This window comes from Triturus cristatus, chromosome 4_1 (genome assembly GCF_964204655.1).
Source record: "Triturus cristatus chromosome 4_1, aTriCri1.1, whole genome shotgun sequence".
NCBI lineage: Eukaryota > Metazoa > Chordata > Amphibia > Caudata > Salamandridae > Triturus > Triturus cristatus.
Window position 1 is genome coordinate 352,740,192 of NC_140585.1, and position 26,638 is coordinate 352,766,829.

General features: G+C 45.3%; 1 protein-coding gene across 1 annotated transcript in view; it reads right to left on the reverse strand.

Annotated features, from left to right (window-relative positions):
- Positions 1-26,638, reverse strand: part of TMTC1 (transmembrane O-mannosyltransferase targeting cadherins 1) — a 1,415,052-nt gene that overhangs the window by 21,259 nt on the left and 1,367,155 nt on the right. Inside the window, exon 19 of the mRNA XM_085652351.1 lies at positions 13,028-13,105. Within this exon, the coding sequence (XP_085508477.1) occupies positions 13,028-13,105 (78 nt within the window). The remainder of the gene's footprint in view (positions 1-13,027; positions 13,106-26,638) is intronic.

Below are 26,638 nucleotides of genomic sequence, written 5' to 3' on the forward strand. Positions count from 1 at the left end.
GATTTGAATTCCTGCCTTTCGTAGTTGGGCTGCCACAGGTGCTAGGACTTCGATGAATTCACGGGTGCTGAAAGAAGGCCAAATAGTAGGACTCGGAATTGATAATCCATGCTAGCCACTCTGGAGCATAATAATTTGTGGTGCTTGGGGAGGATAGGGATATGAAAATAGGCGTCCTGGAGGTCTAAGATAGTCATGTAATCTTCTTGATTTACTAATTTAAGTACCTCCTGAAGAGATAACATATGGAAGGATTGCTTTTTCAGAAATTTGTTGAGGCCACGAAGGTCCAAGATGGGAAGTCATTCCCTCGATTGCTTTCTTATAAGGAAAATTTTTAAATAGAATCCTGTTCCTCGCTGTACACCTGGTACCACTTCAATGGCTCCTTTGAGCAACATTATCTTTATATGAGATAACAGTTCTTTTAGATGGAAGGGAGAAGGACCTCGGGGTGGGCAGTTCGAAGAGATCTTTTGAAATTCTAAAGTGTGACCGTTGGAAACTATATCTAAAACCCATCTGTCTGTTGTTATTGTAGACCATTCAGGGAAGAAAAAGGAAATTCTTCCACCAATTTTGGTAGGATTGGTGGGAACTGTGGCCGGCACTGGGCGTTTGTCACTGTTTCTTGGTGTTATCTCTGCCTCTGAAGGCAGTTTTGCCTCTATAGTGCTTGTAGGAAGCGGCAGGAGGTTGTTTGTACGACTGCTGATGTTGTGATGATGAATATCGAGATTGACCTTGATACCGCTGGTACTGCTTGTATTGACTATAACCTCCCCGAAAGGAAGATGATCCACGTCTTTGGCTCCACAAAAAGGCTGCATCTTGAACTGCAGTGTGCCTAGAGCCTTTGCAGTATCTGTATCTTTTTTCATAGTTTGAAGCGCTTCATCGACGTAGTGACCAAATAAGGATTCGCCATCGTAAGGCATATCAATAATTGTTGTCTAAACTTCTTGCCTGAAAGAAGAACTTTAAACCAGCCCTGACGTCTTAGGACCACTGCCCCAGCCAATTGATGAAAACCTGTAAATGAAACATCCACGGCACAGACAATAATCCCAGCAGAGATCCTTTCTCCCTCCTGAAGAATTCTCATCGCCTTCGAGTCCTCAGGCAACATTTCAATAAAAGGGGAAATGTCCAACCACATTTGGCGGTCGTACCTGCCTAGAATGGCAAAAGAGTTGGCCGCTCTCACAGTGGTTGCTGCCATGGTGGAGAACTTTTTACCAATAGAGTCGAGATCCCTTCCGTCTCTATCAGGAGGGGCAGACAGAGGGGAAGCAGAATTTCTGGCATGATGTTGAGCAGCTTGTGAAATTACCAAATCTGGTTTAGGTTGTCCTATAAGGCAGGCAGGCAGGCAAATTGTCCAGCATCTTATACTTCTTCTCCAATGTTGGTAAGACAACAGGAATTGAGGCTGGTGTTCTCATTACTTTTAAGCCTCCCTGCCATATAAAATCTACTATGGGGACTGAGCGAATCTGTCTTTTGGTCTGTGCCCTGAAATCGTAAAGAAAACAATCAGCTTTGGTTATCATGGGAAGCTGATGCTCTCTCCATAAGGGTATGAAAACCAACTATATCTTCAGGTGGCAAATCTATTGGAGGCGGGGTGGAAGGAAATGGTGTTTGTATTTGGTAGTTGTCCCAATAATTAGGTAGTGATACCTCGTCCAGTTCGCCCTCCTCTCTCTTATCATCAGTGGTATCATTCTCCTGATCCTGTGATTTCGTTGCTACAGGTGGTGGAGAAAAAGGAGGAGGAGATCTAATTACAAAGGAAGGCTGCGTGATAGGAGTTTGAGGAACTGAAGATGCTGGTTCTGAAGGAGGGAATCTGCTGTAGTAATCTTCCACCATATGTTGCAGATTTGATACTAGGGAAACAGGCATTTGAATGATTTGTTCCCTTTGCCGATCTTAGATGGGGTCCGGAGGATAGTAAACGTATTCCTCATCCTTGCACTTTATCCAAGGGTCTGAAGGACTGCGAGCCACACCAAACATGCCATCATCCTCTGAATCTTGCTCCTCATCTCCATAATAAAATATTTCTTCTGGAGGACAGCGGGATACCTTACTTGGAGAAGTATGGATAGGTAAAATCACTTCTTGAGATGCAAACCGTTGACAATGAAGTTCTTCTGTCGACAGTTTTGAGGTCGACGAAGATCAGTGTCCGTAGTTTTTGGCTCTGTCAACAAGGCTACCGTTGACAAGGCTACTGTCGACGAGTCTACTGTAGACGAGATTGTTTCGTTCTTCAGAGCTGCTGACAGCCGCAGCGGTGATGGAAGATCCGTTGACGATTCTTTTAGCAGAGGTCCTTTTTTCCTCTTCGACGTTGAAGACAATGCTGCTGTCAATGCGGTCTCACCCTTACGGAGACTACATTCGACAGAGAAGAGGACAATGACATGATGAGCTTGGACTAAGGTGAAGAGAAAGTCGAAGTCGCCGTCGTAGTTGTGGCAATGGAAGCTTTATTAACGGAGTATCTTTTTGAGGTGACAGAAACGTCTCCTGTAGAGACCTGGACTTCGGTTTTATTTTGGAAGAGGCTTTAGAAAGAGTAGAGGGCATCGATTGACCCTTATGAGAATCTGGCTCCTTTTTAGAAGAGAAAGGCTGGTCATCAGATTTTAAGGTGTGGTGATGTTTCTTCAGCACCTTCACAGCCTTAGGAGACACCAACTCCGCCTCACTTGCCCTCTTTTTTGAAGCAGTAGTTTTGAGGGAGGAATCACTATGCTCATCAGACAGAGGATTGTCCTTAGTTTTCAACTTCTGTAGCCACAGAAGGAGACGTCCTTCTCTATCTCTCAAAGTCTTTAGGGAGAAAGTTCTGCAAATTTTACAGTCTCCCACCTGATGATCAAGGTGAATGCAGTAGATACACTTCTTGTGGGGGTCATCAGAATGAAGTCTGAGTTTCCCACAAGAGTCACAATGCGGGAAGAGAAATCTTTTTCAAAAAGACATGCTGATTTGAAGATGAGAAAAAAATTCGGTAGGCCAAAGAGAAAAGTACTGAGCAGAGATCAGGGAGACTCCCTTCACATGACGTGCGGTGGAAAATCTGAGAGCCAGGAGCCTCTGTGGAGAGGGTTCTAGAGGGTGCTGTTGCCTGATTGGCTGGAGTTTGGACCATTCCTAATGACTAGGACAAGATGTTAAAGTGAATGTTTTTCTCTATTAACTTTAATGTTAAAGTCATTACTTACTGCTTTTTATGTACCGTTTTGCAGACGGGGAATGATTCAAGCATGTGAATCTGTAAAAGATACCCAAATACTGGAGAAGTAACTTTTCTCAAATTATACTGGCCTAGATCAGAAATGCCATTATCCAAGTGTACCCTAAGATGTCTTGCCAGTTCAATCTCCTCTGCCTTAGACCCCTCTTTACACTTCATCTACCGTAATTTGAATATATTCATATATTTGTTCATCCAGATTGTGTCTATATTGCTCTGTTGTAAATGGCATCCCACGTGGGCTGCTATCCCCATGTACGTCATCTTCACATATTTATTCGCATCTGACCTCACCCTATTTTCTTAGGCACTTGTCCCATTCTCCTTTTCCCCGTTTGGATACCTGTCACTTCTGTGTCCCATCCAATTGCGAGTCTCGTCTCATCCCCTACTCCCTCAACCCATACAAAGTCCCTCATGTAGATCCTTTTCTCAACCACTTTCCTTTTCTTCCAGACTACTCTTGGTGCCCATGTTCCCCATGCCTCCTTTTCAGAAATGCATCCCACAAATCTCATTGCATTCTTTTGAGCTTTTTGCTTCTGAGAGGTGGCACTCACATTGGATTTACAAAGGCAAGATCACATTTCAAGTATAGGAAGAAGAATTTTGCTTTCTATCCCCACAAATGTGAACAGGGAACATTTTTGAGAATGAAACTTCTACAATTCCAAGCCTGCAAAATGTAAGAATTCATTCCATTTTTTCAAAGTCTAAATATGTCAATTCATGTTTAAAATCAATAGTTACAGTGGCATGTCCAAGATGGCTGCCAAGTGAGTCACATCTCTCGGAGCTCCGCCTGACACATTCTGTTCACGGGCAGAACCTGCAGTGAAAGGGGGCCACCAGTACCACATTCTAGTCCCCTCTGTGTCGTCCAACACCTGTCCCCACTGCCTAGGGCTGTGGTTGCCGCTGAGGGAACGTGGAGTCTCCAATAACGGTGGAGGCTGTGCGGCCGAGTGAGAGGCAGTGGTTGCGGCATGCAGGAGCTGACTGAAAGGAGTCCTACTGTAGGCCCACTCCCCCCGTGTACCAGGGCGCTGTACCTCTACCCTGCATTGGCGGTGCCCCCCAGCTCGCTTCTTGGTGGTGAACGGAGTTCTACAGTTGGCAAATGCAGCCTCCCTGGGTCGAAGCTATGGTGCTGGGGTGGCTGCCCCCCTGGGTGATCAGCGGCCTCTCGACCCTTCGCGCCCCGGCTGCCTGCGCAGTTCAATGACTGACATGACATTTCTTCATCTTCGCCCATCACATATTTGACTGGTGAGGGTGAATGCATACAGAAATCCATTGGATGGGCCTGGACAAGGTGGGCCTGCTGCACAGCGGCACGGTCAGAATCATGCAGTGCCCCCACCTCAGCTTGACTTTCTTGCCTTACAGGGGGAGAGGCAAGAGACTAGGGTCGGCTGCCATAGACCTTCTGCAGCCCACTAGCAGTGGACTGGCTTGTCTCTATTGTTGCCTTCTCTCTCCCTCTACTGACGCTTATAAGTCACATGGATGCTCTGGTCTGGAGCTGAATTTGGCACATACTGGGGCAGCTGTGTACTGTTGATACTACCGGCACTACTGTTGGTGAGTGGCGCCCTGTCGCCCCTGCTGGAGATCACATTGGAAGAGAGAGGTACCTCATTTGAGTCCGCGTGGTCCTGGTATGCAGAGGACTGCGCCAAGCAGTTTGTAGCACGAGGACCCCCCCAACACCTTGTGTTCCCCTGTCCAGCTGCATTAGTCATGACACTGGGCCCATTCCAGTCCCCGGGTTGGCAGTTTGCGGGAACTCCAAAAACACCTGAGCCGGGGTTGTCCTTGGTCCCAGGGAGCCCTAGTGCTACATTGTGGCAGCCCTTTCTGTCCCTGGGGGGCTATTACTTGTTGTACCATGTCTTGGCAACGCTCCACGAGGAAGGGCCCCTCGCTAAAGCATCTTTTTGCCAAGAACCCAGTGAGGAGAGCAGACCAGATGCCTGAAGTCACTATATAGGCATCACCTGCTGAAAGTGTTCAACTGGATGAGACGACCCAGGAGATGCACCCATAACTAAAGCGTTCCTGGAGTGACTATTTGGGACCCTTTGGGATGACTTTGCGGGCTTCAAGGAGGACATAGCCACAGAGATTAAAGACATTCGGCGCTACGTGGAGGATCTGGGCCTGACGGTGACCTCGCTGGAGCGGGGGACAGGACACTCGGGAAGAGGAACTGGACAACCATCGTCGAGAACTATTGGAATTACAGTATCAGAATCTGGAACTACATTAGCAGCTTCAAGACCTTGAGAACAGGTCTTGGCATTCAGACATATCCATTAAGGGCATACCTTTACAGGCAGTATCAGGTTATCTTGAGTTATTCGTTGTCCATATCTTCAGGCATGTGGCTCTGTTGCTGGGGGACCAGGAGATCATACTAGACCACACGTACCATGCTGGGTGCCCTACCAGTGCGCCGGGCCAGCCTCATGACATACTTCCTTGCCTATACTATTACCGCCAAAAGGATGCCATTATGACTGCGGCATGCAACAAGATGGTCATTGAATTTGAGGGCCATAGGCTGCGGCTTAACCAAGACCTCTCTACACTTACTCAACAGCGGAAGGCCCTTCGACCATGACGAACTTTCTGCGGGAAAAGATCATTAGATATAAATGGGGCCACCCCTCTGCCTTCAATTTGTGTGGCACGATGAGGTTCGTGTGATTCGCACCCTTGAGGATGCCCGGGCCATTCCTTAAATGTCTACTTTTCAACTGAACTTGCAAACCACCTAGCGGTCCTGGGAACCAGCGTCTGCTGGTTCTGATTCCCAGCATTCCACAAGACATAGGAAAAAACTTGTGAATAAGCCCTCTGAAGCTGATAGGCGTAGGGAACGTGCCCGGCTACCCAGGCAGCTACAAAATGTGGGCAAAGTCACGGAAGCGGTTGGTGACCACTGATTTCCTTTTGACTTTGCACCTGTTTAACTCCCTCTGGAAGGGCTCCTCCACTTGGATACAGTTTTTAAGCAGCAGCCCCTTTGTCTCAAGTCTGCAGGTTTTGACCGCAGAGCTCCACCACCCTATGGAGTGATTGCTCATACAGTGTTCTCACCCAAGACATGGTCCCTCGTATACTTGTTATTGTTGTCCCCAGGCAGGGGATGCAACACTTGATCTGGCATACTACGGCCTCAGACATGTTGTGCATTGCACTGTCACACAAATGCACATGGTGATATCCGTACTTAGCCTCAATGTACAAGACCTTAATGCACCGGTAAAGCATTTAGCTCTCCTCTCATTCCTCAGGGACACAAGATGCGATATGTGCTTGTTACAGCAAATCCACCTGCTGCAGGGGGATTGGAGAAGAAGCCACTCTCGCTGGTTTGACTGCCAATGTTTCTCGTCCTGGGTGGTCAAGAAAGCTGGGGTTGCATTATTTTTGCCAAACATTTCCAGGGACGGGTGGTACAGGTTTACATGGAGAAACCGGGCAGGCTCTTGGCACTGCGTATTGAAGTAATAGGGGTTGTGTACACCCTGGCCACAATATATGGGCCCAATGATCATCAGGTGGCTTTTATTAGGGATTCCCTGGGTCAGCTGCTGGCTACGCCAGACAAAGATATTGTGATAGGCGGGGACTTCAACATCATGATTGATGCACAGAGAGACAGGTCCATGCTCTGGGTGGGTCAGGTTGGTGGTCTTACTCTGGCCAATAGAAAATGGTTGGGGGAGGATGGTCTAACGGACACATGGAGGTACATGCATCCCACGTCCACTGAATACACTTTCTTCTCAGCGGCTCACCAAACATATGCACACATTGATTACTTTCTCATATTGCCATGTATACTGCAGGAATCCGTATCTGTGGATATTTATGCTACAGCACTCTCTGATCACTCCTCTATAAGATTTGTGATATGAGCTATGTAAAGACTCATTGGCCCCTAAGATCTGACGGCTTGATACGAAAATCCTTACGTATGATCACATCCTAACAGATACCTTGGCAGCCATAACCTAATTTCTACGGACTAACGACATGCCAGGCACATCTGTCCCTATTCTTTGGGAGACCTTAAAATCGGTTATGCTGGGCCATTTTATTGAGATAGCCATGGGCTACAATAGGGTTAGATGTACCAAGTGGCTCCAGCTAGAAACCAAGGTCAAGGAATTGGAGGTTTCTCACACCTGATCCAGTTCAGTGGCAGTTCGCCGTCAGTTAACGGCTGCACAGAAGCAACTGCGAGCACAGGTTATGGGAAGGGTAGAATATGCACTACTTAGGATAAGGCAGAGATATTATGCTGGGGCAATAAGGCAGGATATATATGGCAGATTGCCTAAGAGCACAGACAGTTGACTGGAGAATCACTGAACTGTGGGGAGCTGACGGTTCCCCGCGATCTCGGGATGAGGAAATTGTCCAAGACTTTGAGTCCTTCTACATGGCCTTATATGCAGCAGATAACCAATTAGAATCTGATGCGGTAGCCTACATGTCACAAGTCCCCCCATCCACCACCCTGCCAGCCACATTCACCTCCCTTGACACAGACATTACCCTGCAGGAGGTCCTGGTAGCCATTCAATGTTTACAACCGGGTAAGGCCCCTGGGCGAGATGGCTACAGTGCTGTATTTTACAAGGCTTTTAGTACACAGCTAGCTCCCATATTGGTGCGACTCTTCAAAAGGTTTAGTATTAGTGGGACACTACCACTATCAATGCACCTAGCCGCTATCACTGTAATTCCCAAAGCGGGCAAGGATGCCAGACACTGCGCGTCCTATCGTCCGATTTCACTCTTGAATGTAGATGCAAAAATGATCATGAGCATTCTGGCCAAGAGACTGTTGTCCCTATGTTCAGGGGATAGTTGATCCTGACCAAGCTGGTTTTGTCTCGGAGCGGGGGTGTAGTGACAACACGAAACGGTTATGCCACTTATTGGATAAGGTGCAAACATACACAGGTGCCGGCCCTCATTTGGCAATTGGCAATGAAATGGCTTTTGACCAGGTTCACTGGCCCTACTTACATTTAGTCCTCAAGGATATGGGCTTTGGCCCGAGATTTCGTCAATGGGTTCATTGCTGCTACACCTCCCTCACAGCTAGGGTGAAAGTGAATGGAGTGCTGTCTGCACGTTTCGCCATTACCCATGGGACTAGAAAGGGCTGTCCACTATCGCCCCTGCTCCTTGCTCTGTATATGGAGCCCTTTGCAGCAGAAATCTGTGGCAACCTCCAAGTCATGGATATCCAAATGGGTGGCAGGGAACACAAATTCATGTTATACGCAGATGATGTCCTTCTGACTCTAACCGACCCATGCACTTCATTGGAGGCCATGATGGCAGAACTAGCCACATTCGGTGGAGAATCTGGTTTTAAGGCCAACTTGCAAAAAATTGTACATTCTTAATTTAACTATCCCCAACCTGTTGAAGGCCAGCCTTGCCTCCCAGTTTCCCTTTAGGTGGGTGGACCAGGGACTATCATATTTAGCCCTCCAGATTCACTCCACACCCGCAACCATGACTACCCACAACTATGGAGGCCTCTTAGCGACCACAAGATCTGATCTTACAAGACAGAAGGGCCACTGCCGTTCCTGGTTACGATGATTGGCAGCGGTCAAGATGATGTTTTTGCCCAAGATTATTTATGTAATGCAAACCCTTCCCCTACAACCCTCTCCACGAATGTTAGACAAGCTGCAATCCCTTATCTGGTATTTTATCTGGTAGAAAAGCATGCAAGGATGGCCAGGCCCATGCATATCTTCCATTAGGAGCTGGGGGGGCTAGGAGTCCTGAACCTACGGTGCTATTATCTGGCCACACAGCTATGATATATGGTGGAATGGTTCCGACCCTACATAGAAAAACATTGATGTTGTATCAACCAGGCTGTCACGGGCATCCACATTTGGAAGGTGCCCTGGCTCCCGAAGCCTCACAGGCCAGCAGGAGTCTATGTCTCTCCGGTGGTACGAGCCACTGGGGGGGAGGGGGTGGGATACAGTACAACTGAAACATGGGCTGTCTACTCCCTTATCCCCACAAACACCGTTGATAGGCAATCTATATTTCCCGCCAGATGCGAGGGGGACAGTGTTCTCAGTCTGCCGGGAGGCTAACTGCAAGCGAATAGGAGATCTTTTTGATGTAGATGGTCTTATGGATTTCCCAACACTTCAATCAGCTTAAGGTCTCCCCATGACATGCTGGCAATATTTGGCAGTTTCGCATTGGGTGATGCAGCCCAGGCTTCATCCACATGCTAGCCGGGTGCTTACGCCATTTGAGAAGTGGCTTCTCACTCGCTTGTCCGATCAGAAAATCCTGTCTGACATGTACGCCTTTCGTCTTACTCCTCAGACTCCTTTGAAATCCACCGCATGAACCAGATGGGAGGAAGAGTGTGAGAGGACAAGGAGTGGAATGATATTTTACACCTTGCTCGAACTTCTGCCCTCAACACCACTAGTGAGGAGATGTTATTGAAGATTGCACACTACTGGTATTTGACCCCAGCCAGGATGGAAATTGTTGGCGTCAGCGTGGCCAAGGGAGCAACCTCACACATTTGCTATGGCAGTGCCCCAAACTGGAATCTTTCTGGGGAGGGGTACTGGAGGCGGTGAACACTATATTCAATACTGGTATCCCTAGATTTCCTAGCTACGTACTTCCACGACTTCCTAATCCGCTCACATATCCATTGAAATCCGGTAGAGGCAGAGCATTTGCCCTGAGACTGGGAGCCACTGAACAATTTCTCCTCTCTAAATGGGGCACGGATGTCATACCTTCACACTTACATTGGTTGCACAAATGATGGTAAATACTGGGAATGGAAATGTTGACGGCAGTAGCCACACACCACCTTACCCTTTTTGACAAAATGTTGCAACAATGCATTTAATACCCCGAATTGTCCTGTCCTCTTTATTTGCAGATACTCCGAATAACCTCACTAGGTGGCCCCTCCTCATAATGAGTTGCCTTTGTGACAGCTATTTCACTCATCTCTGCCAGTACAGGCTCTGAATGGTATCCAGTATCCTTGCTATCTTCCCCTTCTGTCTTAATCCCTTCCCACGTTACATGTATGCCTTCAGGGCCGGCTCTAGGGCGGTGCGATCGGTGCCACCGCACCGGGCGCTGACTTGGGGTGGGGGCGCCCTGTTTGTTGTTTCAAAAGCACCAGATGCCACATTCCTTGTCTCAGCGATTTTCAACCATCAATAAAAATGTCACGATCTCTGGTGATTAATGTTCTTCCTGGACAGAGACTGGAGCTTTGTCTGGTAGACGAAGTTTTGACTCATCATAGCGCAGAAGGTTAATATGCCTGCTGCAAAGAACGTGTCCCTATCAGATCACAAAGTGCATACACTATAAATAGGTCAGTGGGTTATCGCTTTTGTCAGAGAGATCCTTTTGTGCCTTGCAGTTTAAGAGTTAAAATCCTGATATACAGAAGTGAGCTCTTAACTGTCCTCGAAGAGCTGCATGCAAACTGCAAGGAATGTATTACAGTTACTTGTTTTTTTGCCCAGTCTTTTCTTATCCTAATATTGCAAAAAGAGTTAATTCGGGTACAAATCAATTCTTATTATTAAAGAAAACCCCTAAAAATGGTGTTACATTTTAAATTTTGAATTTGTGCTTTTCCGGATCACAGACTCTTAAATTATACTTCCTACCAGTATGGATGGCATGAGACTCCTACACCTTGTAGGCCTCTGTCTTATGTAACATTTCGTGGCGAGGTGGTCATGGGGGCGCCAACAAACATTGTCGCATAGCGCGCCACCAGTACTAAAGCCGTAAAAACTGTATGCCTTGCAGTTAACTGAAACAACGCCGGCCAATGGTTGCATGTAGGCTGCTATTGTATCTCCTACCCTTTTAATTGATAATAATGAAAAAGATCTAAAACCTAAAATCAATAGTTACGTGAGGTGTCAGACTGAGCATACCTTCTACGTGTATTCCAAGACGGATTATAAAATGGCAAGCAGAACGGCCAACCAGATTTATAAGCTTCAATTTGGGTACATTAAGTGGAGGGAAGAACCAAGGAGACATTTATGGGGAGAATAATCATTAGGCTATTCAGGTCTTTGTAAGTTAAACGGTAAAACAAAAATACAAATGTCGAAAAGCAATAACAAAAGAAATGGAAGGGGGAAAACAGGGATAGCAATTAAAATCTATTTCTCAATAGGCAAATGTAATTAACTGAATTTGAAATCTCATAAACAAAAATCTGCGGAGGTGGGAAAAGCAGCTGCAATTAAGGATTTGTTCACTCAGGCTGATAATTAAAAAGTAATTGATGGCTTTTTCCACATTGTTTCTTTAAGTTGCACATATTTAAGTCTCATTTTCAGTCCTCACATTAAATCATACGAGCTAAGGATTATGGGAAGAGTTGTGGGAGAAAAAGAAGTTATTAGTGCTAGCAGCATTAACATTTTCTCTGGAAGAGGGTGCCACATTCAGAGCTCCTCTTGGGTCCTTCCTTGAGTTCATTAGGAAAAAAGCATTCTTTCATGGTCACATTTAGGAATGTAACTTTACACAGTCTTGACTCCTGTCATTGGAATTTACAGTACAAAAACAGAAGCCCTGGATTGATAGTACTTTTATTCTGTTATCTCTTCTTTAGACTTTATATGCTAATTTATGTAATGGCTTATTTTACTCAACATAGCTTTCTCATACTCTTCGTTGATCGAAGGAGGGCTATTTGTTTTGAATGAATGAGGAACATTTGCAATGTAGTTCAGCACTCCAATAGGAACATTATTGAAAGTAGAACAGTATTTATTTTTATTGTGCGTCTTTATCACTAGGAGATAAAGCCGATCAAGGAAAGACTGTGTATACACAGCACACCTAGATGGTGTGTTGCCACACGTAGTGCCCAGTTCATATTTGGGTGACCTCGTGGACTGGGCAGTGCTGATGGCTCTGTGATTACGATAAACTGGGAACATTTGCAGATGGTGATGCAGCTGTGAATCCGGCAGTGGGCAAAGGATGTTAAACTTGTTCTCTTCACGTGTTTAGCCAAAGCCATGATTCTGAGGTTAGAGGCGTGGTCAATCCAAGATAAAGTATTAATCTTTCCCACAATGTCAGTTCCTGGTTAACCCATAAGTATGGCAGGCAATCACAAGATAAAAGTGAGTCACAAAGGGTTCAATTCTATATTATGTTTCATTTGCGGCCCACTTGTTCCTTTGTTTTTGCTCCTGGTCTTTCCTTCTTGCAGCTGGATTGCACTTGGAATCTTTTCCTGGATTCTTTGGCTGGGCTCTTCCTGATAGTAAGGGGAGTTTGATGCCTGGTATGGTCTCCATCTTCCATCAAGGATTGCCAGATTTCCAATGAGGTTTATTACTCAACTCCTACCTAGGACAATCTAAAAGAGACATCTGAAACCTGTCATGTTTGTTTTAGAGTGCAGAGTGACACCGTGACTGCTGGGATGAATTGCCCTTTCCTCGGGCAATTCAAAAGGAAACTGGACAAACCTTTACCACATCCAGTCATTCACAGATATCGATTAACATCCCCATCAATTGCCAATATTTTAAATACTGTTAATGTTTTCAATGTGTGAAAGTGTATGCTTTTTGTCGTACAGTAAGCAGCCACATAGAGGTTGCAGTTCTGAGTATAGGACTGCCTACTTCCATTGCCTTATGAACATGTATGACATCCTACCTTGATATGCTGGATTCCACCCATGTTCATCCAGGCCTGGGCTTGATCAGGGTTCATTTCCACTGCAATTTTGTAGCTCTAAGCAAGCAAAAAGAAATGTTAGGAAATACTTTTACACATCAGTGAAAGCAAGAGAAGTTCTACATATGTATAACACCCACAATCATTTAATGCATTGCAAGCTCTTCAAACATGGTAAAGACATTAAAATGGAATACTCCAGCTAAGACATGCTAAAAAATGTGGATTCAATTATAAAAATTAGAAAAGCCACAAGACACATCACATTTCTCCATTTGGTCCATGAACCACATGATGTGCAGTTTTTGCATGACCCAATGCACACATTCAGTTATACACCGGGTCTTTCGTGACTACTAGTAAAGTTTGCCATAGGTCATGCTAGTATGTCCGTAGTGCATGATGCGCCTTGGGATCAGTGTCTTACTTGCATGATCCTACTGTATTGGAAAGGACTGGTTACCATAACACTGCTACCTCTAGCCATATGCAATCCTTTCCCTTTAATAACTGCAACACATAAAACAATATAAGACTGAGATTATCCTTTTTTTTAATGTAGAAGAATCAACTGGCGATAGTTCACTGAAGCACAAGTTTGGTAGTGATAGAGCGCCATGTTGTTCAGAAAATTGTAGGGGGGCACCATAATCACTGTTAGTCCGCACCCACATAGTAAAGAACCCATATTAACGTGTGACTTGGAAATGTATTACTAAAATCTGCTTATAATAGTGCGATTAGAAATGTAACCATGCCGTTTATGAAGAGCAATGTCGTAGTTAACTGCAAATGTATTTTAGTCAACACATCATGATTGGTTTTTGCGTAATGTGATGCATTAGGTTTAAACGTGCACCATATTAAAGTCTGCACGTGTAGTTTGCATATTCATACATGAAGTGTAATGAAATTAATGCTTATAGTGTGATTTTAGAAGAGTGTGTTTAAATTGTGTAAAGGCCTGATCGCATATACGTTAAGAGAAGGGTCTGTTCGTTTCTTATTTTAGCTAAATATTGTAGGCCAAAATGATTTCCCTTGGTAAGGCTTTGGGTTTCAGGACGTTAGAAAATCTCAGAGAAGTGGAAAGTTTCTCGTTCCCATGTTTCTGTTGCAGGTGCAAGGACACCTAGCTCATTAGAGAAACTAACTCTTTGTTTCAGGAGTCAGGATGACCTGAGAAGCCAATATGGGAGTATACTGGAATGTAGGGATGATACTTTCGGCGAAGAAGGTGCCTGGGACCCAAGGACGAATAAACCGTCGTTGGAAGGGAGACAAGTTTCACTGGAAAATCACTGGGAGAAGACCTGGCTGAAGAGGTGTGTCGGAGGGCGTGTTCTACGTTTTTGGGATTTTGAATTAGGGACAGTGCCCCATGGGTTGAGCAGTTGAGGTTTAGATGGGGAGCTAGAAGGTGCATCTTAGAACGAGCTCTGACTAAGTGAGTGTACTTCTAAGGAAGTCTTCACTTCTGACACCGTTTACTCTCTTGCCTGGGAGGGAAAATGCTAAGTAGGGATGTCACCTTAGAGATAGAGTAGGGATAGACTAACTGATTTTCCTTTTAGGTTAATGAATTCTAATGTAGAGATTGGAGTGATTATCACTTGCCTGATGTTACTAGAGCTGACTATTCTTCTTATTCTGAGTCGGATGAGACTCCTGCGTAGGATATTTTTTGTATTAGTGCCCATTTATTTTCTTAACCTCGTGCTGAGGTGCTTGTTATTTTTGGCTTTGTAATAAACCCCTAAAAATTTGAGATTCGGAGTCAGTGATCCTTTTAGAGTTTAAATTCGATTTGATTGATTATGTGCTGAAATTTGAGTTCATCCCCTCTAAACCATTTAGCAGATAAAAAGATCCTGGCGACCTGAGAGGATTCTTGGTGATGGTAAGGTAGATACGAATCTGGCTTCATCAGTTGGTAGCAGAGTAGGATGGTTATCTCTGATAGTGAGGGGAGATCTAGATCAGGATAAGAGATTTTAGAGGCCCATAGAATTCAAATTATGGTGACCCATTGGATGGTGAGCGGCAGACTACGGCAGCTGATGGAGACTGACGGAGAGTAGCGGTGTGGCGGAAAGCAGCAGTTTGCGGAGGAGTGAGTATGAATAGGGTGATGTCTTGCGGAGTTGGAATGAGAGTTGAGTGATTGTGAGATCAGGCTGTGAGTGCGCGCAGCCCGTGGATTCTTAGACTCGACGAGTAGTCTGAGAAGTTGTGGTGTAGAAAGACACAAAAGGTAGATTTTGTTGACCATTGAAAGGGAATCGTGAGACGTCATCCATTACCCAGACTGAGATAGGGGGAGCAAATGTGTGAGTGCGTGAGTAATCGGCGCTGGTTGTGTGTTGTTGCATGTGGAACATTGAGCGTTTGAAACCTATCAGTTGAGGCGATTGTCGGGTCATTTCGCGGACAGACTGTTGCCAAGTTGAGATCAACAATTTCGAGAGACTGTCGGAGGCAGTCAGAGAAGTGATTGTCCAGTCGTTTCGTGTTATTTCAGTTAATTGCTTCAGAGTGTGAATTGGACGAATGCAAAAGTGAGAATCAAATTGTGAAGGAGGGGAACTGCTGCGAGCGGAGGAAGTGTGACGTCAGAAGGTGTCTCGCTGCGATAGGTCGGTTGGTGTCAGTCGCGCTGCTATTGGTGGATTGACATCAGGAAGTGAACGAAAATATTGTGCGCGACCAAAATTTGTTCATCATGAAATGTTTTAAGGTTTTTCGAGAATTGTGTAGAAGTGACAAACATGTGGTTACTCGAGGGGGAGAAGAAGCCCCTCCCGAGGATACTCCAGCGCATTATAAGGCAAAGAATGTGGGATTGCATACTATAGGCTTGAAAATTGGCATAAAATGACTCATGGTGAGTGAGAACTGATTTTCCCACGATATGGTACTTTCAGGTTGGATGTATTGTAGCAGTTAAAATCTGTGATGTCTTCTTTGTGACCTCTGCCTAGACCAACCCAGTTTGAGGCATTACATGCATGGATCAGAGCAGCATATGATAGGAGAAGAGACAGAAATCAAGAAAGAATGAAAAAGTCGATCAGGGCATTCCAAGATGTGAGGTGGGATGCGCTAGAGAAGAGGTGGAGAGTGGAAACGATTGAGGGGGATAGATTGTACCCACTACTAGAGAAAACAGACAGTGTGAAGGCAAAGAGCGTAGATGAGGATGATAGTGATACGGATGACAGCTTGGTAGAGAGGTTGTTGTCGGAAAGACCGCCTCCGTTCAATCCAGATTCCTATGAAGGAAAGTCGGCTCCAGCGGAAGGGACTAGTGGGCTACAGACTCAGTCAGATGTGAGAGCATTAGGTAAAATCTCAACAGGAACGGAGGACATGAGAATTCAGTCTGTAGCGAGTACCGAAGCTGTGAGAGGTGTGGTTACCGGATGCTTTAAAAGTACTGGTTAGCATTGGACACATTGTTTCAGTTTACAACCCAGACCAAGAGAGAGTTGGTAGTCTAGTACTGTCAGCTGCTGGATCAAGGAGTGTCGTAGAGGGAAATGGGACAGAGAGCAAGATGGAACAGGCTCCGAGACCTATAGAATGGAGTACGCCATTGCTAGCCACCGCAGACTCCTCCAGGGAACAGGTGGATGTGAGACCGATAAGACCAAGGTATTTGGCCGAGTCAAGATCAGATCTGAGAATGTGGGTACCGCCTGCGAGAAATCAGAGTGATAGAACTGCAGGGAATGAGGAACAAGATAATTCAGGAAACCGACCAGTCTCTAGGAACATGACAGAAGAGAGTAGGTTTCGAGGTCAGAGCTGCGAGTACGACGAACGGAATGGTGCAGCGTGTTGAGAAATATTGAAATGCACCATGAAAGCGAGGATGTTGAATGTAGTGAGATTGAAAGCAGAAGTAGACGAAATAATAAATGGAAATTTGCCTCTTGAAAGGATAGACATTTATGAACAAGATGAGTTACTTTTTGTAGCGAAGGATGAGACTCGCAGGGCAAGAACCGCACATGAGAAACTGACAGAGTTGGCCAAGAAGTATGAGGTGAATTTGTCTAAAACGAAGGCATTGCAGGGAAACTATAGGTTGCAGTATGGAGACCAAGAACTGGAAGAAAAAAGGGTCATAGGGCTGAGAACACACATAAGAGATTTGATTATAGCGATGGGTGCATGGATCATGCTTGATAAATGGGAGGAAAGATGATCCAAAAAGAAGAGTTCCAAAAGGACAGTAGGAGAGACGCCGCCTCCAGGTGGAGGGACGCTAGGCATAGGGAATTTCCCTTTACGAGAGGTACAGAATGGAGGGTACGTGCATGTGCCTTGGAGTAGGGGTGATCTGGCTGCATTTACGAATGATTTCCCTCGGCTGAGGGAGAAGCCTGTAGAATGGTACAAGCAGGTTGATCGCTTTGTCAAGATCTCAAAAGTGTTGTGGATTGATTTGAACACGTTGTTTGGCATCGTGGTTCCAGGGGACTTATGGTCTGCATGTAAGATCGCTGTTGAATGGTCGACTTCAGAGCCAGAAGGAGATGCTGTCAGAATGGTGCGTCACCCATAGTCATGAACAAGTTTGAGCAAGTGATCACATGGTTAAAATCGAAAATCTCGCCTCAGGATATTGATTGGGTTAAGAGAGATCGGACAGTCCAGGAACCAAAAGAGACGGTGCACGAGTACTATGAACGCCTGTTGCAGGCTTTCAAACAGTACAGTGGATTAGATGCCTTAGATTCAAAAGACTTGGGACAGTTTGTTTCGAAGTTTGTGTTGGGTTTGAGGCCAGAAGTTAGTCTCATGATACAGCAACATCTGATCTGTTGGCAGAACAAGTCGGTGGATGAGATCTTGCGGTATGCCAGATACTGCAGTGATGAGGTAGATTCGAAGCACAGGAAGTTGAAAGACAAATTGATGCTTGTTCAGATGCAAACGGCTCAAGTTCAGCCTAGCGGAGGGACGTTAGGAAAGAGACAGGGAAATAACCAGGGAGGAAACCAGAATGTCCAAGGTCAGGTAAGACCAAAGTCAGTTGATCCCAAGACCGGAGTGGATGAGGCGACATTGAAGAAGACCACTGCGTGTCATCTTTGTCACCAGATTGAACATTGTTAGCGCGAGTGTCCTTTGAACCCGATTAACCAAGTGCAGCAGGAAGTAGAGATAGTTCAGGTACCTGTACCTGAAGCAGTCCCTACAGTGACTAGACCAAGGTCGATGAAAGGGGGGACGTTCAGTCCGCAGGTACAAGTTCCCCAGCCACCTAGGGTTCAATATGTTCAGCAGGGAACTCAGACTTACCAACAGAGGACTTTGTTCGAAGGGTATGATGAGTACAGCCCAGACCAGTGGGCATGACGGTGCCTGAGAGGGGAGGAAGACTGCACACTTGGAGCAGTTTCAGAGGTAGACCAGAGGGGACCATTTGTAGAAGCAGATGTTAATGGTCACCCTACCACCTTTTTGGTTGACACTGGTGCTACCCGTTCTACTGTAAGATCAGCAGTAGTCCCTAACCTACCCCTCTCGGGACAATCGGTCCAAGTTGTTGGAGTAGCGAATAGGAAAATGACCAGTCCGCTGGCAGAGCCAATTCCTGTGAGAATAGGAACTTTCCGAGACCTACACCAGTTTGTGGTGTGTGACTCGAGTCCAGTTTGCCTGTTAGGAAGAGATCTGTTGTGCAAATTAAATTGCACCATCTATTGCACACCAAAGGGAGTTGAAGTACAGACGAAGGATGATGATGCGACCTTTAAAGTTGCAAATCAGCACTTGTGCATAGAAATGTACCCAGCACTGACAGTGGAGGAACTTCAACTTGACTTGAGAGATTCTATGTCATATGAGGTATGGGATTTCACCGGAGAAGAGATTGGGTTGATCAAAGGTGTAGAGCCAGTGAAGATTCAGGTCAAGTAGAATATAGAATTCCCTAGGACGCCCCAGTACAATCTGTCACCCGAGACTATTGCAAGAATCAAACCTGTAATCGAGTCTATGATCAAGCAGGGAATTTTGAAGGAGATCATGGGTAGCCCATGTAATTCACCTATCATGGGACTACAGAGACCGAGTGGGAAATTCGGGATCGTGCAGGACCTGCGAAAGGTCAACACGATAGTTGTTCCATGCTGTCAAGTGGTACCGAATCCATCTGTGATTCTGTTTCAGATTCCATGTGAAGCTAAGTGGTTTACAGTGATTGATCTGTGTCAAGCATTCTTCTCGATTCCACTCCATGAGGAAAGCTAATTTCTTATTGCTTTACGCCTGGAAAATCATGTGTTAACGTGGTTTCGTATCCCTCAGGGGTACACAGAGAGTCCATCGATGTTTAATCATATCTTGAAGAAGAATCTTGAGAGTCTTGTGTTGCCACAGAACTCTGTTCTGGTGCAATACATCGATGACTTGCTTATTGCGTCAGAAACAGAAGACGCTTGCAGGATTGACACCATTGCTTTACTGAATCATTTGGCAGAGAATGGACACCAAGTGTCCCCAAACACATTGCAGTACTGTCTCAGTGAAGTGCAGTACTTGGGTCACAGAATTGAGAAGGGCAAGAGGAAGGTGTCACCAGATCGTATTGAGTCAATTATGAACATGCTTGTGCCTACCACACAGAGAGAGGTTAGAATGTTCTTGGGGATGGTTGGCTACTGTCGCCAATGGATTCCTAACTTCTCATTTGAGGCGAAGCCTTTACAGCGGCTGACACACAAGGATGTGAGTGATCCGGTACTATGGGACAACGACTGCTTAATGTCGTTTTTAAGGCTGAGAGAGGCTATGTGTCGTGCTCCAGCTTTGGGAATGCCTGATAACAACAAGGCTTTCTCGTTGTTCTTTTGCGAGAGAGAAGGTTGCGCATTGTCAGTTTTGACTCAGAATCATGGAGGTGTCTGCAGACCAGTTGCCTACTTTTCAGCTACTTTAGATCCAGTAGCTTCTGCGTTGCTCGGATGTCTGAAATCCGTTGCTGCAACAGGTGTCAGTATTGAAAGGTGTGAGAGTATTGTCATGGGACATCCACTTATAGTTTATGTGCCACACTCTGTTGAACTGTTGATGATGAGGATCAAAACACAGCACCTCACAAATAACAGGTTAACACGCTATGAGCAAGTTATACTTGCCGCAGAAAATGTGATTTTAAGGAGGTGTTCTGTTTTGAATCCCGCGACATTGATGCCCATTCCAAATGCAGATGATGAAGATTGTGAGGACCATCATTGTCTTGATGTGACTGAACTGTGCACCAAACCGAGACCAGACATTGTCGATGAACCACTCCCTGATCCTGATGAAATTTTATTTGTGGATGATTCATGTTTAAGGGACTATGTTGGTCGATTAAGAGCAGCATTTGCTGAATGTACTATCACTGGAGTGGTTGAAGCTGCTTGTTTCGAGGGAGTACACTCCACACAGGTGGCTGAAATCATTGCTTCGACTCGTGTCTGTTTGGCTGCTGATCAGATTCGGATAACGATCTACACTGACAGTCAGTATGGGTTTGGTGTGGTTCATGACTTCGGGCAGCTATGGTCACAGAGAGGTTTCATGACATCTTAAGGCTCGCCCATCAGAAATGGGGAATATGTGAGACAATTGTTGGAAGCATTACAGTGTCCCAAGGAAATTGCGGTTGTCAAATGTTCTGCTCATGGGAAAGGGACTGATTTTGTTTCATTGGGTAATAACTATGCAGATGAGGTTGCCCGTTTCTGTGCAGAACAAGGATGTATAATTACAGGAGGTTACACTGGAGAAAGCCAAGAAAGAACCAAGCTCAGCATGATGTTAACCATGGCAGACACTTGGGAGGAACTAAAGCGATTGCAGGATGAGGTTACTGACCAAGAATGAGATGGCTGGATACGGTCAGGATGTGAGAAGGGAGATGTGGATGTGTGGGTCTCGAGTGATGGTCGAGCTGTGTTACCAGAAAGTTTGTTGAGCCCAATGGCAAGATTGATACATGGTGCAGTACATCTTGGCAGGGATGCAATGGTGCGAGTGTTTAGACATGGTACAATCCGAAGTTTCGGCTGGTTGCAGAAGCTGTATGCCAGAGGCGTGTTACGTGTCAACAGATGAATGCAGGAAAGAAGACTGCTGTAACTTTGAGCCACATTGGGAGGTCAGGAGGGCCTTTCAATAGAATGCAGTTGGATTTCATTGAGATGCCAAAATGTAATGGGTTGAGGTACATTCTAGTTGTGGTATGTGTTTTCTCAAGGTGGGTGGAGGCTTACCCAACACGTAGATGTGACACACTCACTGTAGCTAAGCTGCTGTTGAGGGAGCTTATCCCGAGGTTCGGTTTTCTGACCTCTTTGGAATCAGATAGAGGGACACATTTCCACAGTGAGTTCATTAAATTGCTCTGTGCTGCATTGAATGTGGATCAGAGACTACATTGCAGTTGCAGACCAGAGGCTTCTGGGATTGTGGAGCAGGTTAATGGAACTTTGAAAGCACGGATGGCAAAAGTGTGCACTTCGACATCTCTGAAATGGCCAGATGCATTGCCCTTGGTCCTCATGAGCCTTTGCAGTGTTCCAGACAGGAGAACTGGGTTATCACCTCACGAGATTCTGATGGGGAGGGCAATGCGACTGCCAGCAATACCTGCTACTGCTCTAATTATCATCACTGATGACTTAATTCTCGATTACTGCAAAGGACTGGCTGATGTGGTCCGTTCTGTCTCAGCAGGTGCAAGCAGCAATTGTTCTGGCTTCAAGTGACCTGTGCCACGACCTGTGTCCGGGAGATTGGGTGCTTGTTCACAAACACATGATGAAGAGCTGCCTGGCTGTTCGTTGGCGTGGCCTGTACCAGGTAATACTGGTCACAAACACGGCAGGGAAGTGTGGAGGGTTGCCAAACTGGGTGCATGCCTCCCATACCCGCAGAGTCCCAGCACCCTTGGAAGAAACAGCCCCTCTTGTGAATGAAAATCCAGCTGAGGTGGCAGGGCCATCTGAGAGCGCAAGTCAAGCTGTGAGGGTTGCTGACACAGTTGGTTGTGCACTGGATCGAGCTGAAAGGGGTTGTGTCAATCAAAGCCCCGAATTTGACTCGGATGAAGAAAGTATTGCTGTGGGTGGAGTGGAGTCAAATTTAGCCGAAGAAGGAAGTAGTGCACAGGGTACCCAGAGGGAGAGCAGAAGTGCCAAGAGAGCAGAAGAGGTTTGGCCCGTGAGTCAGAGGCGGCTGAACCTGAGGTTGGCACCTGAAAGAGATCTTGCCCCAGTTTCTGAAACATCTGAAACTGAAAGGAGTGATGAAGAACAAGCTCGAGGAGGTCTGAGAAGATCCAGGAGAGCAAGAGTGCCGTGTCAAAGATACGCAACCCCAGAATGGACGTACATTGTGACTGATGCCAGGAGTTCTGAGTTCGGGGAGGTTGAGGTTCGTGACTGTGTTCAGCAAGACACCGAATGTAAAAATAGACGTGAGATTGGTGGTCCCAGGTCTCGAAATCGAAGGAGTGCTGACCCTGACTGTTCCGAATCCCCCACTTCTGAGTAAAGTCCGTGAACTGATCCTGCAAAGATTGGTCTTTCCAACATTTGGATTTGAGGCACCGACCCCTGAAGTGATTGTTCATCGTTTTGAACTTTTGCAGCATGTTTTAGAGATTCTAGGAGCTGATCTTATTTTGGACTGAGAGTGAACTTTGTTGTAAATAAAAGTCTACCAAGAAGATAACCTAGACCCGAGTGGAAGAAGAATAAACTTAGGGACTTTCCGCAGAGAAGACGAAAGAAGGCTAGGGAAGTCTTTTGTGGGCTGTGTAAATAAGGAACTGAAATTGTCAGGGGATTTCCAGCTGCTTGGAGGATTTTTCAACTGGTTAGCAAGTGACTTTTGGAGGAGAAAAGAGACTCTTAATTGTTACTGCTGAAACCAAGAACTTTTGAGAACTTTGCGAGATCATGGATGCTGGAAATACTCATCGTAGGTCCAAATTAGTAGTAGGCACACTTTTAGGTGGAGTGATAGTCTCTAAAATCATTGTGGTTGTAGCTTCGTATATTGTTTCACATGAGCAGGAAGTGGAGGTACAGGGAACACCTACACCTACCACTTCTAGCCAAAAGGAGGTCACCATAGGAGCTGAAAGAGCTTTACTAATCGAAGAATTCACATAGATTTGTCAAAAGGTGATTTTAAGCTGAATGCGTATGCAAGGCTGCTGTACGAGTACGTGGATGCAATGGATGCGAAAGACTGCTACGTGTGCATGCAGTTACCTGCCTCATTGGACGAGGGTATTAGATGTCACCATCTTCCTTTGACGTATGGAATTTCATGTAGTTTATTGTTTAGTATCTTTTACGAGAGAGGTCAGTTTGAGTATTTCTTTTCCAATTACGATGCAGTGCTTCCTGAGGTTCCAGCTTACAAGCATTTGAATAAGTACGACTATTATAAGTCAGAAGACAGACTTCGGAAGTATTTCATACCATCTTTGGAACTGGATACGGCTAATGCCCATCGGCATGACTTGACCTGTTCATTGTCAGATGTAGAGAAGACATTTGTAGATCAAGTAGAAGATAGATATAGAAAACTAACACAGACACGAAATACTGGAGAGAGTCTGGTCGATTGGACTGAAGAGGAGAGATCTCACAGAGCTAGAGGAAGTTATGGTCCTATAGCATTGGACAAGGAGCAGAAATGGAAGTTGTGTGTGCGACGTTATCAGACCTACTATGAAAAAGTTCTGGTGGGTCAGAGTGCGTGTGGTCATATTTTTACCATGGAAGATTCTGCCAAGAACTTTCTGCAAGGCTCTGTGCAAGTGATTCCAATTGTTTATTATGTGTGCGGGAAGAATGCCTATGTCAGGTTGCCTGCGAATTGGTATGGTACGTGCTATTTGGGAATAATTTATCCAAAGATTTACCATACAGAAGATTTGGAGCTTTTGGAGGATGGACAGCATTCGAGAGTGAAGAGAGCTGCGAGTACAGGAGCAGTGATTGGAGATATATTTGGAGCGATGATACCGAGTTTGGGTGTGGTGTTGAATGATGTGAAGATCAGACGATTGGTGACTGTAGTTGATGAGTTGTCGATGAACATAGCAAAGTCACTGATACTTGTGGATGGAGAGATGTTATCGATAAAACGATGGTTTTGCAGAACCGCCTTGCTTTAGATGTATTATTAGCAAAAGAGGGCAAAGTCTGTAAATTATTGAAAGTTCAGGAATGTTGTATGTATATTCCAGACAACAGCAAGGATCTGGGGAAATATATAAGCAACATTACCACGATCCATCATGCGATAGAGGATTTGACCGAAGAGGGGGTGTGGGAAAAGATTGGTAAAGGATTTGGTCGTGTGGGAAGTTGGTTTGCCAGTTTAGGAAAAGGGTTCCTTGGCTTTGTGCTAAAACCATTCATCATTGTTGTGGTTTGTGTAGTTTGTTTGTGGGGATTCATCAGAGCTTATAAGTGGTATTAAAGGAAATAGAGTTGAGAGAGCTCTTGAGCGGGTGAAATGCAAATGGCCAGACTGCAGGACACTCAATATCAGAACCTTAAGAATATGGAGAGACTCCGACGGGGGAGGATGGCAACAAGTACTGTTTAGGTAGGTTCTTTCTCCAAGGGAATTATGAAATGGTGTGATGACACTAGTCATCAAAGGGGGGAACTGATAGAGCGCCATGTTGTTCTGAAAGTTGTAGGGGTGCACCATAATCACTGTTAGTCCGCACCCACATATTAAAGGACCCATATTAATGTGTGACTTAGAAATGTATTACTAAAATCTGCTTATAATAGTGCAATTAGAAACGTAACCATGCCATTTATGAAGTGCAATGTGATAGTTAACTGCAAATGTATTTTAGTCAACGCATAATGATTTGTTTTCGCGTAATGTGATGTATTAGGTTTAAAAGTGCACCATATTAAAGTCTGCACGTGCAGTTTGCATATTCATACATGAAGTGTAATGAAATTAATGCTTATAGTGTGATTTTAGAAGAGTGTTTTTAAATTGTATAAAGGCCTGATCGCACATACGTTAAGAGAAGGGCCTGTTTGTTTCTCATGTTAGCTAAATATTGTAGGCCGAAAATGATTTCCTTTGGTAAGGCTTTGGGGTTCAGGACGTTAGAAAATCTCAGAGAAGTGGAAAGTTTCTCGTTCCCATGTTTCTGTTGCAGGTGCAAGGACACCTAGCTCATTAGAGAAACTAACTCTTTGTTTCAGGAGTCAGGATGGCCCAAGAAGCCGATATGGGAGTATACTGGAATGTAGGGATGATACTTTCGGCGAAGAAGGTGCCTGGGACCCAAGGACGAGTAAACCGTAGTTGGAAGGGAGACAAGTTTCACTGGAAAATCACTGGGAGAAGACATGGCTGAAGAGGTGTGCCGGAGGGCGTGTTCTGTGTTTTTGAGATTTTTAATTAGGGACAGTACCCTGTGGGTTGAGCAGTTGAGGTTTAGATGGGGAGCTAGAAGGAGCATCTTAGAACGAGCTCTGACTAAGTGAGTGTACTTCTAAGGAAGTCTTCACTTCTGACACCTTTTACTCTCTTGCCTGGGAGGGAAAATGCTAAGTAGGGATGTCACCTTAGAAATAGAGTAGGGATAGATTAACTGATTTTTCTCTTAGGTTAATGACTTCTAATGTAGAGATTGGAGTGATTATCGCTTGCCTGATGTTACTAGAGCTGACTATTCTTCTTATTCTGAGTCGGATGAGACTCCTGCGTAGGATATTTTTCGTATTAGTGCCCATTTATTTTCTTAACCTCGTGCTGAGGTGCTTGTATGTGCAGTTATTTTTGGCTTTGTAATAAATCCCTAAAAATTTGAGATTTGGAGTCAGTGATCCTTTTAGAGTTTAAATTCGATTTGATTGATTATGTGTTGAAATTTGATTTCTTCCCCTCTACACTATTTAGCAGATAAAAAGATCCTGGCGACCTGAGAGGATTCTTGGTGATGGTAAGGTAGATAAGAATCCGGCTTCATCAGTAGCCAATAGTGAGTTAACACAAACGTTTATGACATTCAACTTGAGAAAGCCATTGCATCTAAAGTATCTGGTGCCATTTTATCTTCTTTATTGCCTGCCTTCAAACCCAATCTGAAGTAGTGCCGCCCATGCAGACTTTCCTTTTTCAAGATAGATCCACAGACTTTTAGGATTCTAAAAGCCTGCATTAAGGGTTAAGGCGCATACAGCATCATCTCAAGGCTCTACCTGGATGACTCCACATGACATGAGAAGTCACACTGAAGCTGTGCAGATCGGGAAACAGCATTCACAACGCAGGCTGAGCCATGCGGACAGTTTCCCTGCAAGCGGAACCACGCTTGCCTTAACCACACATGTGCCTCGATCACACAAATGCCTGGTTAAGGCAATGCGCGGTCTAGATGCTGGGATGGGTGGACACAGGAAGAGGAAGGATCGGGAGAGGACGCAATCAGGTAAGTGGGGCTGAGGCTGGGTTTTTGGGGGTGGGGGCAAGTTTTAAGGGTTTGGGGATAGTTTTTAGGGCCCAGAGTTGGGGTAATTTTAGGGTTCCAGG